This window comes from Chaetomium globosum, genomic scaffold (genome assembly GCF_000143365.1).
Source record: "Chaetomium globosum CBS 148.51 scaffold_4 genomic scaffold, whole genome shotgun sequence".
NCBI lineage: Eukaryota > Fungi > Ascomycota > Sordariomycetes > Sordariales > Chaetomiaceae > Chaetomium > Chaetomium globosum.
The window spans coordinates 638,058-654,088 of NT_165979.1; the positions used below are offsets into that span (position 1 = coordinate 638,058).

Here is a 16,031-nt window from a genome sequence, read left to right on the forward strand (position 1 = left end):
GTACCCCATACCCCAAACCCGATTCCCCCTCCGGCCTTCTGGTATTCCTGTATCCCTCCCCCACTGTCCTCTCCCCTCCTTTCAGCCCTCCCTCGCCCGGAACTGACTGAACTGACTGCCTGCGTGCTTGCTACCCCAGCTAGCTGCAGCAACACATGTACATACATAGCGAATTCGCCGATGCCGAGAAAGCCACACACCGGTGCCGAGAGATAGGTAAACATAATGCAGAGTGCATGTAGTTCAGCTCGGCAGGGACCCCCGTCTCCCCCCCGAGCACTGGCTACTCGCGACCAATGCTACTCTGCGAAGCGCGTGCTACCGAAGCCCAACAACACAGAGAGAGCGTCTGGCCCCCCGTCCAACGCCACCAAATACCACCACACCCGGGCCTCGGGGAGAAAGCCCCGGTGGGATAACCACCACCCCCTCTGCACTATGCACACATAATACCTACATCCTACAAAGATAGTTACATAGATACATCTACCCACCAAATCGAGAAATACAGAGATATACTTAGCCTCCTCCCGCAAACACTCCTTTACCACTCACTTCCTGCAACATCCATCCCTCGGGATGCGCACCCAACGCGCGTGCCGTCAGAAATATGCCCTGAAAGCGGCGGGCCGGGGCAGATCCTCGGGAGGTAGGGGGCGGCGTAGGTGGCCAGGCGCGCTAGGGAAGCGACCCCCCGTCCTGCCCCAAGATCCCGAAAGATCGACGCAGGATCGGGATTGCGTACCCGGTGCCGTCCACAACCCAAGAGGGAATGAAAAAAAAAAAGAAAATACGAGAAGAATGCGCCTATCAGCGCTGCGTAAAGCGGCGGTACAGATGAGAAGAACAACCAAGAAGGAATCGCAAAGGGCCACTTCGTTCCCGAAGGAAAAAGAAAGGTCGATCCCATGTTACGGAGTATGCTGTCGTATCCCCCCCCACCCCACCAACGGGCGTCGCATTGGATCCAGGCGCGGCGGCCGGAAACGCCCCAATCCGGGGCAAGGTCACAGGCTCATCGCCCCCCGAGCGGCGACCAACATCCAGTCAAATCAATCACTCAGGCAGAATACCACCTCGCGAATCCTCAGCCGCAAAGCCGGATCGGCCAACCTACCCGGCCTAGCCGTTGGCGCACGGCCCGATGATAGGGCTGAAAGTCAGACGTGTCTAATTCTTTGACCAGTGGCTATCTGCCGTGTGACCACGCCCAGCGTGTTCAAAACCGGGAACCATCGTGTGCAAGACGAAATAGAAAGGGTCCGAGGCGGGCAAATGTCACGGGGAAGTGGAGCGGCAAGTTCCGCGCTCGTATGTTCCCGAGGCCCCCAAATACGCGGTCCGCGGGCGGCGACGGTTGGCGTCGTTCGGGAATGTGACCAGTCAGTCTGCTATGCCTCAACTGCGAGGTTAAAGCGCCACCCACACTCTGGTTGGTTTTGTAAACTCACTCCCACCTCCTTTAGGAGGCCGGTGTGCAAATAGGCACGTAGACAGATGCGGAAATTGCTGATGCCAATTGTGCTCGATGTGATGGTGAGGCTCCGCGCGTAGGAATTCCGAGGGCGTCGTGGCCTTCCCTTCATGTCTTCTTGGTGGTTAGGGTGCCTAGGAACGATGATCTCCCCCGTGCCACGGCGCCCATTTTAGCAGCCCTCGGATTTTTCGAGAGAACCAAGACTGGCATGTTTTGCGCTTGTTTAATGAAACTACTCACTCCGATCGACGCTACCGCCGAGGGCCGATCCGAGGAGGGACAATGAGCGGGTGTGCGACGACGCCCGAAACGGCGACGGAAAGAATAATGTGTGTATTGCGGCACCTTGGTTGCGATGGCGCCAGAAGAGTCCAGCCCCCCTCAGTTGTTAACACGACGACAAGACAATGGGGGTCGCATCCGTGGCGCATTCTCCGGCGCCGTGGCGCGAAAGGACTCTACATCCGGCGCAGCGCCTTGTTGCGGGTAAGAGTAGACCGTGTTGCGGGTTGCCGCGCAAGTCAGGGCCAACAGTGCCCGAATCACCCTTGCCTGAGTCACACAGATGCTCAACGCTCTGGTATGGCGATACTGGTGACGAGTGTTGCTTGTAGACCAGTATTTTCTCGTACTCTCTTCTAGAATGTTTCAGGCTCGTCGACCGAGTTTCCTGTCGTTCTCATCGGGCCGAAGATTGGCGTGTCAGCGCGAAGAATGACAGATAAACGTCGGGATTACGACGCTGACAGGCGTCATCGGTCCCGCTAGTCAGATGGGCTTCACCCCGCTGCTTGGAACCATCACGCGTCTGAACGGGCCCAGCTGTCCGGACCCCTAGAAAACCAGGGACTTTGGCGGCCTCCGGCACTGTCTGCGATCGCCTCGCCTGGTTGCGCCAACACTCGTCGATCGCGCCGCCTCTGCCGCGAGGGTGAAAACTGAAAGGGCGCTAACGTTAGTGAAGAAACTGCGGATCCGGGAAAAGCAAGCTAACGTTGTGCAACGGCGGGACGAGAAGACCGGTGTGTCTTGGCGGTGGTGAGCGAGAATAGTTAGGCGTTCTGTGTGGGTCGATGGGGGGGCGTTCCGCTAGGGGGTTGGAACGGAGGGCAAGGATGGTGTTGATCATTCTGTCGTTGGATTGTTTTAGTCCCGAAACCTTATTTGGACAACAGCCAAACATGGTCGAAAGCGGCCCTGCCCCGGTGTCGTCCGTGCCGCACAATGGTAGTCTGAGCGCTCGAGTGACAATGCCCAGTTCGCAATCAACAGCTGCCGGCCGGAAAAGGGGCGCCGGGCCCGGGTCGGCGCAGCTCGTCCGTGTTCTGCCCCCGCATTTCCTCGCTTTGCCCGCAACCTGCTTCGCTGCCTAGGGCTGGGCTTGTTTCAGGATGGGCTGAAGCGAAAAGACGGGAAGCCAGCGAAGACAGCACCGGTCTGGTGGCCCCCCAAAATGAACGCCTCCCGGTAGATCGCTGTTGTGCCTCCCAAATGGATTCTGGCTGCTGGGGTGACTCGAGCCATTTTACCGGTTTCTCGGGACTCCCCTGGACGCCGGGGTGCAGAAGGGTGGAGGAAAGGCGGAAGAGAGTGGCGTGTTACCGTCTCGTCCCTTTCAGGACGCTAGCGCATTTCGGCACGGGGCCGGTGGCAGCGACCGGGCACGGCAACGGATCATCGCTCACCCCATGAGCCTAGCATTGTCGGGTGTTCCTTCTTTCAGGTTTGCGTATTCCCGCGGCCGAGTTCAGACGTAAAACGCACATACGTATCCCTTGGGGGTTAACTGGGGCTTTGATAAGGCTGTGCCGCTGACTAACATGACTCTCCTGCGCGGTTCTTGTTCGCGCCCCAATTTTCAGGGGGGGGGGGGGGCCATTCCAAATCAACGCGGGACTCTCGTTTCCTCCCCGGGGTGGGGACAGACCAGACAGACCGATGAAGGTTGATGAAAAGCGAGATGGTATCGTCTCGGTTGCATAACTAGCTCAATCAATCATAATATGTGGCTCAAAGGCCACAAGCAACGCCCGGGTTGCCAGCTGCTGCGAATTGCTGCTGGACAAGCAGTTTTCGGTATAACCTCCCGCTTTGCCCAGACCGGTTCATGCAAGTCATCCTGGCCCTCCGCTCGGGGGATTCGGCAGATGGGCGGATAAGCGGTGTGACACAGCCCGGGGCGCGCCATGTCGAGTCCCGATGCCGATTGAGGGTCTTGCAGATCGGCGGGGAGGCAGAAAAAAGACGGCGAGGCACCACAAGGTTGCAGTTCCCAACGGTGTGGGAGAAGGGGCTGACAGGTGTCCAGGGGTCTCCCACAGCAGCTTTTCTTGGTTGCTGCGTCCTCAAGGCGGGCATCGTGCGCGTTGATTGAGTCGTTTCGGTTGCCGCAGTTGGTGGGTGAATAGATTGCCTACTGCAGCTTACCCCCCCTTTCACGCGCGCACTGAAGTGGGTTTCGTAGGCAGAGCAGGGCGGGAGAGAGCGTGCGTGGTACGGTACCTGCCTGGGAGCCTTTTAGTGCCCGTTGCTTCCATCTCCGTTTTGGCACTGCACAATCTTCGCAAGTATTGGCGGGGTTTGACAGAGTTCCATTGACGGAAGGAGGGAAGGGAGCTGGAAGGAGGAGCTTCCCGGTCGACCATGGACACAATCGGTAAACTCTGCTCTTCCAGGTTTGCATGTCATCCGAACCCCGCGACTTGGAGGAACATTCCATGGCTCGAGGTACAAAACCGAAGAATCCAACGCACTGCCACAAGCGCTTCTAAAATCCCCACCACGCTCCACACCAGTGTGATGAATAAGACGGGACGTGCTGGGGAATTAATCAACGCTGCTACCACCGAAACACAAACCGGCAGACCGGTGAGAAGATCCATGATCTGGGTGCAGGCCATCACAGGCACTAGCAGCCTGGTAGCCCTACCGTAAGCGGTATCCATCCCCGCAGGGAGGTTTCGTGACGAATCCCGAATCGGTGCGATTCGGCTGATACCTCAGAGTTCATTGCTGACCCCAGCAAGGCTCTTTGTTGTTTTTGTGTCGTGCAACTCTGCTTGCATTGGAATTTAAGGCACTGCAAAGAGAGAGAGAGAGAGAGTATGGGTGGGCTCCGAGCCAAGAACCAGCTTGCACCTCCGGGTCATGATATAGGTACGCAGCATAGCAAAGCACAGTTGAGAGAGCAAAACAGTGAGATCCTTAAGAGAGTCCCTAAAACCACCGTCCGAGAATCTACGCAAATTCGTACAAGGAAAAGAAGTAAACCATAACACGAAAGCCACGTTGCGGGAGGAACTTGGGAGCGCTGTCCTCCCCTGCCCGTCAGATGACGACTGACCCCCCAACTCTTTTCTGGCCCCCTCTCTAGCCCCGGTGATGGATGCCTACTGAGGTCTGGCGTATCCTCTTCTCAACTGGTTGGCTTGCCCCGCCGATCCGAATGGCAGCCTCCGGAGTTGTTTACTGGGCGGCGCAGTTTCGGGACCGAAGGGGGGGCAGGGGATTCCATTCCAGCCGTCAATCGATAGGGGAGTTGAGGAAGAGGAAATAAAAAGGAAAAGGCACCGCTGCGTTGAATGTAGAAAAAGAGTGAGACACAAATCTGCGTGTCGATGTGTGTCGAGTGGAAAAATTGAAATGGAGCAAGGGCGAAAGAGTGTGCGTGAGAGAGAGAGTCTTCAAGTTGAGAAAAAGGAAAGACAATGCACCGGGTATCCCTGCAAATGCCATGTTTCGTCGCGCATAACCCGTTGTTTCCCGTGATTCCCTGGAGAGAACCGTTTTAGAATTCTTAGAGGAAAGGTCATGATGGTCAAGAAGAACCAGGGCCCAACTTTCTCGGTGCCGTTCCCGATCCCCGATTCCCGATTCCCGCTTCCCATTCGCGCCGTGAGGGCTACAGCAAGAGGGGGAGGCCCGAACCCAAAAACAACAACAAGAAAAAAAAAAGACAAGGAAAAAAGAGAAATCCAGCGCCGTGTCCCTTGCGGAGAGTACCCATAAACCCCCATCTCCGGGATTAATCGTCAAAGAATCCATCCATACCCATGTCTGGTTCCCGCCCGCCCGCCCATTTCCATTTCCATTTCCATTTCCTTGCGCCATCCGAATCCCACCGCGCCGAGATAAGCCACCCCCCCTTAGTCTAGGGGGCAGACAGTTTACATCCCAAAAAGAAAAGAAAAAACGAAAGCGAAATCCAGCGCAATAAAACCTTGCATAATGCTCTGACGCGGCGCAGTCAGGTGGGAACCTTTTGTGTGTGTGTGTGAGAGAGAGAGAGGTCTTCCAAAATGTGTTGTTTGTGTAGGTTTTCTCAATGACTTTTCCATTCCTTCTCATTCCGGGCCGTAAAATGCATCGCAAATGTAAAATGGAGGTCGGTAGTGGCAGTCGTAGTAGTAATGTGACAACAAAGTATGTATTGAAGCAGCCATGCCGGTTCTCGCCAACTAGGTCATGCTCATGGTCGAGGAAGGTGGTGGGATCAGCGTAGTCGGGTACTGGCCGTTGGAGGTTGCCTTCCCTTCGAACCGCCCGCACCGCTGGTAGTACGGCCCTCCGTGGTAGAGCAGGCTCGGGAGTCCGTGCTCCATCTCGGATTTGACCTTGGTCGGGTCGAACGCGGTGCTCATCGAATGTGCCCCGCCGCTCTCCGACACGTCTTGGCGTGCGTGCGAAAACAGCTCTACTTGTGGGTGGTGGTGCTGTCTCGGGTCGTGTTCTCCCTCGTAGATGGTGGCCGGGTAGTACTGGTAGCCTTTGGTGTCCGTGATGGCCTTGACCTCTTCAGCCGAGATCATGGGTTCCATCGTCAGCTCGTGGTGGTGCCGCGTTCCGCCGTAGCCGCTGGAGCGCGTGTCGTAGTGTTGCGCGTATCCTCCCCCTCCCATCATGGACGAGCCCGTTGAGTATTCGCCGGGCCCAAGCATGCCTGAGGAGTAACCGCTGCCGATGTTGCTGCCGCTGGAACCGCCGGGCCCGCTGCTTGAGCTCTCCCGCCTCTCCGACTGGTAGTGGCCGGGAGAGCGCCCGCGGACGATCATCTTGGCCGACTTCCGGTACGCGACCTTGACCCACGGGTCTGAGCCCCCTTGTTGCTGGCCCACGTCGGCCCAAAGCTCGACGATAAGGTGGTAGTACTGCTGCGCCGCCCTTCGCTTCCCGTTGTTGGCCGTCGCCTGCTTGAACTGGATGCGCTCAAACGTGTGCTCTGTGGGTGCTGAGCTCTGCTGAGGTTGCCCGAACCCCTGGTCGTATCTTGACGACCCGAGGCTGCCGTCTGGGCCCGCGTAGAGACTGGTTAAAGGGTGGTGGCTGGCCTGTGGCGGCTTCTGGGACAGCCGGACTTTCTCGGGCTTGGCGATCGGTCCCTTGTCCCGCTTGGGGTGTGTGCTGAACCAGTTCGATGGTGTGGTTATCGTTGTCCGACACGGCCGCTGAGATGCACATGGCGAACCCGTACACATTGTACGGATGTGTGGACCCGGTCGGGAGGAATTGGATGGGCGAGTTGTGTATCATAGGCGTCAGGGAGAAGGAGCAGACGCAGGAGAAGTAGTTGCGGCGGTAGCAAGTCCACTCGTTCTCGGCCACGAAGAAGCCCTTGTCGATAACGCCGCTGATGTCCACCTTGATCTGGGTGGCCGAGGAGTCGCTGTAAGAGAGATGGCCGAGCGAGGTCAAGGAGCCCAGGGGAGGGATGCTCGGCTGGGTCTTGGACCCTGGATAGCCTGTGTCCATCTTGAGGGATCCGTATGCGGCCGGCGTGCTGGTTGGCGAGAGGGGGTTATGGCGTCGTAGGTTAGAGAAGGGTGGCGACCGCTGGATGTGATGGTGGTCTGGTCTCCTAAACGCCGGCGTCGCGGGTGCGTAGGCCTCGCGCGTACTCAAGTTTGTTCCTGGGTGCGGCAGTGTGGTCGACCGATGGCCGTGTGCCATACCCTGGCCGGCCGTGCTACTGCTACCGCTGTAAGCGACTGGGGGGAATGAGTGCGCCATGGCACAGAGATGTCATAACGACAAGACGATAATGTGTTACCTACTTGGAGCCTAGTCGAGGCCTGACGTCTAGACCGGGGAAGACGGGGGGAGCGGGGGTATAAAAGTGGCCACCGTCAGGGGAGTACGGCGTGACGGGCGGCTGGTGGACCGGCGGGATCAGACTCAAATATGAGGAGGGCTGGGCCGTTGTTTCTATTGTTGACAGGGAAGTTGTGGAGCCCTGAGTAAAGCTGGAGGTACCATCCGGGTCAGCAACCGGCCACGCTTCAGCGCCATGATGCACACGGAGAGGGTGGGGAGGGGGGGGGTTGGCGGGACGAGAAGAAGGAAAGAAAAGGAAAAGGGGTGGGAAGAGAGCATAAGGGGGGGGTGCGTGTGTATTGATTGCCATCACGCCCCCAGGATCCCACAACGCTGTGCTTCCACTGAATCCACTCTGGCCTTGTGCGACCCCCCAGTGCTGGCGGTAGGACAGAGCCCGTCATACCAGTGCACAAGTGTTTTGCAGGGGTGTCGCAGCGGACTTAGCAGCAATCGGAAGAGTGAGCATGGCGCATGCGGCAACGGCGCGGGAGCAAGGCTCACAGCGATCGATCCAGGTAACACGTACCACGCCCGGAGCGAGCACCCATGTCTCACTTTCACTCGCGGCTGCGATCGACAGGAAAAAAAAGAGAGTAGGAATCCAACGGCAGATTGTACTTACGCACCACCGGAAATAGGGAATGGGAACACCAAATAATGTGCTCGTGGGCGTGCTGGTGAAAGTGGAAAAAAAAAAAAAAACAAGCCGTAGGACGCGGCAGAACGAGATGTTGAGTGGTTTTATGATGGCAATTGCATTTGTTCCCAGATCTTAGATCTCAAGGGAAGAGGAGGTGTGCGTGCCTCAAGTAAGAGGAGAGGGGAAGATTGTGCGGGAGGGTCCTTGAAGAGTAGGTACATGATGTAGGGAAGCTGAGGGTGTAAGTGCGGACGGAAAGCCCAGTATTTGAGGCAACGGACCTCCTCACCCGGTGTGGAAAGGCACAAAGACCAATCAGACGGAAAAAAAGGTAAAGAGGCAGTATACGCACCACATGTCAGTCGGGGCCGGTATATCGAGATAGTCCAGCCCAGTGCCAGAGGGCGACGAGGGCTCGACGTAATCCTGCTAGAAACGCACCTGTTAGATCAACCTTGCCATTTCTGCCAGCCCGTCCCCTCTTTTTTTTTTTTTTTATGTTTTGTCGTCCTTGGAAATTGGAAATTGTGATGCAGGGACTCTCAAATGGGTCGCAACGAGATAGTTGTTGGTTGAGGCCGTTGGGGATATGGCAAGCGAAGCCAATGATGCAGCAGCAGCAGCGAAGAAATCTCCCTCTCAACTTGGGAAGAACTGGGCCACGGATATAGCTGGTTGCATCTCCAAAGGAAACCGGCGAGCGAAGGTGGTGGTGGTGAAAATGGAATGAAACCTGTGGCTTAATTAGCAACAGGCTGCAGACCGGCGACCGGTTTCCGTGGCAGAGGGGTCGGATTGGAGCTGAGGCGCGTGAGGGAATAGCGGCAGTGGGGGCCAGGCGAATAAAAAGGAGATAAGGGGGGGCGAGGGGGGAAGGGCACTGAGAACGGGATGGAGACCGGGGAGCATCGGAGTGGAAAACAGAAATTGTTTGCTTTGCTGATGCCGTTTTCCTTTCTTCCTGTCTGCGGCAGACCTCTGATACTGGGCTCCGAGCGAGGTACAGGACCTCGACAGGCTGCTGTAACATGGAAGCCAGCGTTCCATGCGCCATCCAGTACAACGAGGTACCGATGCACCTGCAGGGGTACATGCCACCTTGGGCCGGCCGTGACTGGCGGCCAGAAGCAAGCATTCACAGTAACAGCAGCAGGGTTCTGCAGACGCGCTTCGCAGTCGGGATGCGACCGTGGCTTATGTAGGTCCACCCCAATGTTGAAGATGTTGTCCCAGCGGCATGTCATCAAGTCTCCTTTTTCTGCAAATCCCGGACCCGCGTTCAAGCTTTACCAGTTCTGGTAACCCAATGGCAACGATGGGGTAATAATAAGCCCTTCAAACCCTTACTGGGCACAATCCGAAGAGCGAAAAGCAAATCAAAAAAAGAGCCCCAAGCCCCTCAGACCATGTCCAGCAACTGCATGCAGAAGGCAAGGCCCCGCCCCTGGCCCGAGGATAAGAAAAGGCGGGCCCAGTTAAGTGAAACAAATAAATAAATAAAACACGGCCGTCAAACGGCGCAGAGTCGAAGCGCTAAAACAAGTGTTGAGTTGTCTGCAGCCTCGTCCTCGAGGACAGACGAGGGCAGAAACAAAGAATGGAGAGACAATGCGGGCAGGGGGGGGGGGGGCTGCAACTGCTGCTTTTTGGGATTGTTGTTCACTAACCTTTGAGCTGCCCGCAGGATGTGCAGGGGCGTGTCTTCGTTTGTCGACTCCAGTTGCCGTGACGGGGCTGGGGGACCCCGACGTTCAAACGGCCAAGTCGTTGGCGTCGCCCGGACTATTGGTCGGGGAGGGCTCCGGAATCCTCGCCGGTCTCGACGGCGAGGGCACAAAGGGATAAGAAAAATAAAAGTCGTACCTTGGGGAGTTGTTGATTCATGCGCCGTTCCCCTGCTCCAGCTGGGAGCGAGGAATTGATGGGGGCGACCAGGAAATCTGTAAACGACTGCCGTGCCTGTGAGAGAGCTCAAAGGCTACGGTTAGTTCAACTGTGCCGTGAATCCCGCCACCCCATGGTGATGTTCTGGGAGCTGTCCGTTGCTCCGCGCGCCCCAGGTTCAGCAAAGCCTCGATAAGTGCAGGAGAACACCGCCATTGGGAGAGAAAGGCGGCCGAAGCACCAAGAATGGTGCCGGATTGGACGGGCTGGACGGGCTGGACGGGCTGGACGGGGGAAAGGGGCCTTGTTGAGAGCTCAGGGTAATCCATTGCCTCTCCTTCCCAAACCGCCCGAAGGCGCATACCCGGGGGCGGAGTGTCTCGGGGGTGGGATTGGTTGACTGACCTCCAAAAGGACCCCGGTCATGCCAAGGGCACAATTTACAACACCCTGCGCCTCGAGTTGTTCCGCGGCCTTGTTCGTCTGGTGAATTCGATTGTCCCGTCAGCAAAGTTGTTCCCAACACCCGTCCATGCAGCTCTTGAAGGACTCAACAGGCCCGAACCCCATGGAAGAAACATATCGGACATGTGGGCTGCAATCTAGGTCCGGTTGGGGCCGATATCTCGTGTGTACTGAACAAATCCAGGTAGCAATTGTCGAAGGCTCTGGGGGCTCGTCACGTCAAAAGCTGTCCAAGATTCGCGTCCCCTTTATGATGCGTCACGCCCGCCGGTTCCCGCATCTTCAGCTGCTCGCTAGTCCCTGGCGCGCGCTCACTCGTTCGGCATGCAGGGCCGAGCTGTCGGGGTCCCGTATCTGTTCCGCAAAGCCGAAGGTCGTGATTTGTTCGAGGCGCCATCGCGGCCGCAGGAAGCCGACATCCACAGGCTTGTATTCGCACGCGCCGGCGTTGAGGCCCACCATTGTCCGGCCGCCTTGGGAATCAAGTCCACGCGGAAAAAAAAGGCGGCGATGTGCATGCAAAAGAGCAAACGAGATGTTCTGCTTACCTGAAGCGACACCTTCCACAACCTCCACAATTTTTCTGAGGGATTCGGGCTGCGAGAGGCACCTAACAATCTCTGACGATGGGGATTATGGGCATAAAACTTCGATTGGTCTTTTCGTCGCCGGTGGTGTTCGTCGGAGTCGTTTTGCGCCTCGTTCTCCGGAAGCTGGCGGCCACAACAACCCTTATCCTTGTCTCCGTCGGAGCAAACCTGCCGCGCTAGTTTCTGTCTCTGATGCTAGGTGATGTTATTTTCGACAGTGGCGCCGTTGGGCCTCTAACGCAGTGGCTTGAGTTGGGCCGGGCAGGCGTGGCGGGAGATAGGGATGCTCGCCGAGGGCCTAACAAGCAAAGAGTGTAGTACAAAAGATCTGGGGGGTGTCTTCAGTCCGGCCTGTCCTGCGCCTGCAAAGAAGTATGGTTCGGGAAACAGATCTGGAGCGCTTAGTGCGAGGACGGGTAAGATTGAGATGGGGATGCTGTGTCTTCTTTAAGCTGATGCCGAGCAGGTAAGGTTGCGCAGAGTTTTGAGACAACAGTCAGAGAAGAGGCAACACGGGGGTGAGCTTGGAAGTCCCCTTGTCTCTTAAGTAAAGAAACCGAGGCTCGAGCCTTGATACACCTAGTAGGTAGGGCAAGGGCATGATGGGATTAGATTACGTCCCTTTCCCAGCCTAATCGCCCAAGTACCAACAAAGGGGCCGTATCGGCGGCCCCATGTAAGTTTGTGGACGAGGAGCAAGTCCCCCTTGTCGACTCAGGCAAAGGACCGTACTGGATAGCCAAAGCAAGAAGCCGTCTGAAGTTGCAGGCCATTGGATTCGCGCCGTAGTGGTCAGTGCCTCGGCCAAACAATACCGGATACTCGCCACGCATACCTTGTTCACACCGGGGATATCTGACCCCCCTTCCGGCAAGACGGCACCGACTTGTCGGTCTTTCCATGAGAAGACAAGCTAGGTACCGCTACGGGCTTTCTAGGTGGTGCCTGATCCGGCTTTTGACGCGCTTTCAAGCATACTTACCAGCGCAGTGCAAGCCCAAGTGGTCTTCAACGTTGGTGGAGAGCGAAACACAAACCCATCGAGCCCAACTGGCATCCTCGCTTCCCATGCATTAGCTCTTCTGCAAGCACCCAACCGTCAAGCCCCCCCAAGAGCATGCCACACAAGCATTAGTTTTTGTTTTGATGGCAAAAGCATATCTCCCAACCATGAGATGGTCCACCCGGTTAGTTGCAGACATATGACAAGCTTCGGTGAAAGAGAGGGCCCGCCTCCCATGCAGGGTGTGCATGACTTTGCAATAACTGGCCTACCGTATGCAGTTTCTTGACAATGGCGTGGAGGCGGGGGGAACAGAGCCACGTCCAATGATCGACGGCCATTCCACCATTTGACGGTGAGGCTTTTACGAGGCGGACAAAGTTGGTTCACCCCCGTCTCTAGCTGTGGCGATCATTCAGAAGGGCGGAGCTGAAGGCCCTTAGCGGTTCTCTCCCCAGCTTTCGGCCCTATAGACCTAACCTTTTCGGCAACGGCCGACAGAGCCATGCAGCGGAACCAGAGACGAAGCCATTCAGCGGTTGTGCTACTCCAGAAAGCGGGTTCTTCACCCGACACGTGAAAAAGTGTACGGGCTAGCCGTTTCTGACATTGTGCCTGGGCGTCCTGGCGGTGCTGCATCCCGTTTCGGAGCGTAGACAGATGAAAATGCCCAGCAGGTGGCGCGTGGTCATGGGAGAGGGATATCTGTGTAAGTGTTTATCAGGCAGCGTATCGGCAGCGAACCTGAGCCTTCCCCCCCCCCCCTACCCCTACCCCCCTACGAAGCGTACGAAACCGCTCCGCTCACCTGCCGTGGGTATGGCGTACGAATAAACCCGTCCCTGATCCGAACCTCGTAGCTACCACTATTCCCACTGCCGTCGCTGCCTCCAACTTTGCCGTTGCTAACATATCGAGAAAGGAACTCCAGGCGAGGAGCAAATCATACTTTCAGACCCTGCCCACCCAAGAGAGTAAGGTGCGGAGCGTGCTCGTGTTGCTCCCGATGCATGCGGATATGAGCTGCTGGCGTGAAGACGCCAACTGGGGGGTATGAACGGGCAATCCGGCAAAGGTCCCTTGTGCAGGTTCCCGTCTGCTTCGAATCGACGCACCTGCGCACCAACCAATTTGACGCCAACATAGGAAGGAATGCATAGTGAAGCTTCTCCGTGGCGGAAGGGAGGTGGTCGACCCCACTGTTTCAGATCCGATATTCTTTCGGCCGTTACGCCTAGTGGCTTTGCGGGCGAATTTCAAGACGATTGGCTGGCGCCTCTAAGCGTTGCTAAGGATGGGAAAAGTTGGCGATACTTCGGGGCTGGGCTGTTCAGGTCGGCTCCGCAAGATGGCAGAATATCCAGCTTTCCCGCTCCGCCGTTACGAAACCATTCCGGAGATGCCAGCAACGACACAATTGGCGCTGCCTCGTCCCTCCAATCATGGAAAGTTCCTCTGCTCTCATACTCGTTGTTCTTGCCCGCCGTCGGATCCGACAAACACGCACCGGATGCAGGAAGGTCAGGGCCGCCCCAGTCCTCCAACTCGTTAAACCGGGTCGGGCCGTTGGCGCCAGCGCCCCTTAACCGCAGAGGGCGAAGATGGGCGTCCCCCAACGATGGAACACGCCTGGCCGGAACTCTGGGCGAGCCGCGATGGTGACCCGGCGATCTGTTTCTGCGGTAAGGAGATGGTATCACGCACTGGCTGTCGTGCTGGCTATCTGTAGTAGCATGCAAGCCCTCATCGTGCTGACGTGCCGCGACCGCTGGGGCGCAAATCGACTGCGACACAGAGAGCGCCTCAGGGCGTGCCCGGCACATTCCCCCCGTACTTGGCCACATCTTGCTGCCGTTCCCAGATCTTGTGGCATGTGACACCTCATCTCGCCCCCGCCCCAGGTTTTTCGCCGAGCCAAGGGTCTCTCTGAGCAACGTCGGCAGACGAACCATGGGGCCATTTGAGGTCGAGCAGCGTTGTTTCACCCCTTTCAACCTCCTGTCAGTCGTTGCGTCAGGAGCCCGCTGCCGTCTTTTGCATGAACCATAATACCGCCGTCAACGGTCACTGCCCGGCATCGCGTCGGACGGGTGCCGACCGGAGGCGGAGAGGATGCGCCCGCGAGACCTACATCCCGCGATCGATGCCTGGTTATCAAGCCACGGGCAGCCGCTCGGGCTGGAGAGCGGATCTGGGCTCGAGCGGGTTTCGGATGAGATCTGTTCTGGAGATCTGCGGGCGGTTTTTCTTCGACGACTTACTGGAGGGAAGCGGGTGTGAACCGGGGTGACTTCCCAGTAGCAGGCTAGCAGCCATCCAATGAATGCGGTTTTTTGGCCGCCGGTCCCGAAATCATCTTGCATGTTTGTGTGCGGGCACTTCCCACGCTCGCTCAGAGCTTGGCCCTAGGTCGGCCCCGGAAGTCGCGAGAGAGTCAATCCATGAAGAGGGAAATCGATGTGCCAAGCGCCTTCCATGCAGCAAATTGGGAGCTAAACTAGCTCCATCGGGTGCTCCACTTTCAATGCTTGCCAGGGCAGCGTCGACAGGGGTTGTTGCAGCGCCAGGGTGGGAGCGATCGAGGTTTGTGGGTTCCCTGACGGGGCCCCCACCCGAACAATTGACGACGTCTCCACTCGGCACGAACAGTGGAGGCAGGAGCTCTCAGAGCAGCTCTCCCATTCCGGCGCTGCAGGGCAAGAGCAGAGGTCCTCCGATCACACCGCGAATGCAAGAACGGCCTGCTATCAATTTGCGGATTTGCAGTCACCCCCATGCAGTTACGGAATACTACACGGCCAGCCATGGGAAAGCAAACAGGCTAAGCCCGATTCGACGAGCTCCCGGTCCAACAGTCTCGCCTGCTTGTCCGGGATGGCTTGCCGCGTGAAGTTTCCTCCAACCTGCGAGTGTCTCTGCTTTGTTGCTGGCGCCGTGCCACCAAGGCTTCCGGGTTGCCGGGCCCGTGGTAGTTGAAGGGGCAACGAAAAATGTTTGCAACACCATTCTCTCTTGACGATCAAATACCAGCAGACACACGACCGACCGTCTCTAAAGCAGAGCTACCTTACGCCAGTTTCCCAGGCTGGGGGCCTTCGGGGTCGGATTGGTCTTGGACGCACGCCTCCCGCCATCGAGCTCACCGGTCACCACGTCAAAAAAAGAAGCCGGCCTGGCGACCGGTTTGTGGGAGAGACGATTGGTGGGATGCACCAACGCCAACACCCAGAGGGTGTCAGGAGCAAGGACTGGTATGCGGTGCTGTCGGTCGTCCAGGGCCCAGAGCCCTCTGCAGCTCGAGTAATATTCTTTCATCCCTATAACTGACTCACTCCCGCCGTAAATCATTGCCGGCCGTTGGGGCCCGTACATTACTGGTGATAATTTCCTTCGAATGGCTCTGACCGGCTGCCTTGGCAAGCCTCGTTCATATGTGCTGCTGCTCCGCACCCGCCCGGCCTCCCCCCCCCGTCGAGGAGGCGGACCATACGCACGGCAACTGATCACACCATCTCGTCGAGACCGTCACCAGAAAACGTGCAGCGTCGCTCACCGGCCTCTGTCAGGCATGAACGATATCCCGGCCAACCTGGGGTTCTCGCAGCCTCCCCGCTCAATCCTGTGGCCGGGTCTCAGATGAACGCCTCCGATTGCCTCGACCACGCGTCGCGTCGGCACACCTTCCAAGCGTAGCTACCCTGGGGTGCCGTGGCTTCGCTACCTCGTCATCCGATGGGCTGTGACCTCGCGCGGTCGGGTGCGCCTTTGCTGCCCGACGAACTTGTTGTTCCTTATTCTGGCGGATCCTGTCCCGCGCTCAACGACCGCTTCTGCTGAGAGGCAGAACGGGATACCCTTGCCGCCGCCGGGTTCTTCTGC

The 16,031-nt window shown here is 57.5% G+C and overlaps 4 protein-coding genes across 4 annotated transcripts; all 4 read right to left on the reverse strand.

Moving 5' to 3' along the window:
• Positions 1–3,487: 3,487 nt before the first annotated feature.
• CHGG_03913 (uncharacterized protein) lies at positions 3,488–3,835 on the reverse strand (the record flags this gene model as incomplete). Its single annotated transcript, XM_001223126.1, has 1 exon — positions 3,488–3,835. The coding sequence occupies one exon, from the start codon at positions 3,833–3,835 to the stop codon at positions 3,488–3,490; it is 348 nt and encodes a 115-aa protein (XP_001223127.1).
• Positions 3,836–5,934: 2,099 nt separating this feature from the next.
• On the reverse strand, positions 5,935–7,483 carry CHGG_03914 (uncharacterized protein; the record flags this gene model as incomplete). The annotated part of the gene is made up of 2 exons (XM_001223127.1): positions 5,935–6,877; positions 6,948–7,483. 2 exons carry the CDS (start codon positions 7,481–7,483, stop codon positions 5,935–5,937), a joined length of 1,479 nt encoding a protein of 492 aa, XP_001223128.1.
• Positions 7,484–10,090: 2,607 nt separating this feature from the next.
• Positions 10,091–10,684, reverse strand: CHGG_03915 (uncharacterized protein; the record flags this gene model as incomplete). The annotated part of the gene is made up of 2 exons (XM_001223128.1): positions 10,091–10,397; positions 10,539–10,684. 2 exons carry the CDS (start codon positions 10,682–10,684, stop codon positions 10,091–10,093), a joined length of 453 nt encoding a protein of 150 aa, XP_001223129.1.
• Positions 10,685–12,563: 1,879 nt separating this feature from the next.
• On the reverse strand, positions 12,564–14,515 carry CHGG_03916 (uncharacterized protein; the record flags this gene model as incomplete). Its single annotated transcript, XM_001223129.1, has 5 exons — positions 12,564–12,857; positions 12,961–12,994; positions 13,268–13,351; positions 13,467–13,875; positions 14,284–14,515. 5 exons carry the CDS (start codon positions 14,513–14,515, stop codon positions 12,564–12,566), a joined length of 1,053 nt encoding a protein of 350 aa, XP_001223130.1.
• Positions 14,516–16,031: the final 1,516 nt, after the last annotated feature.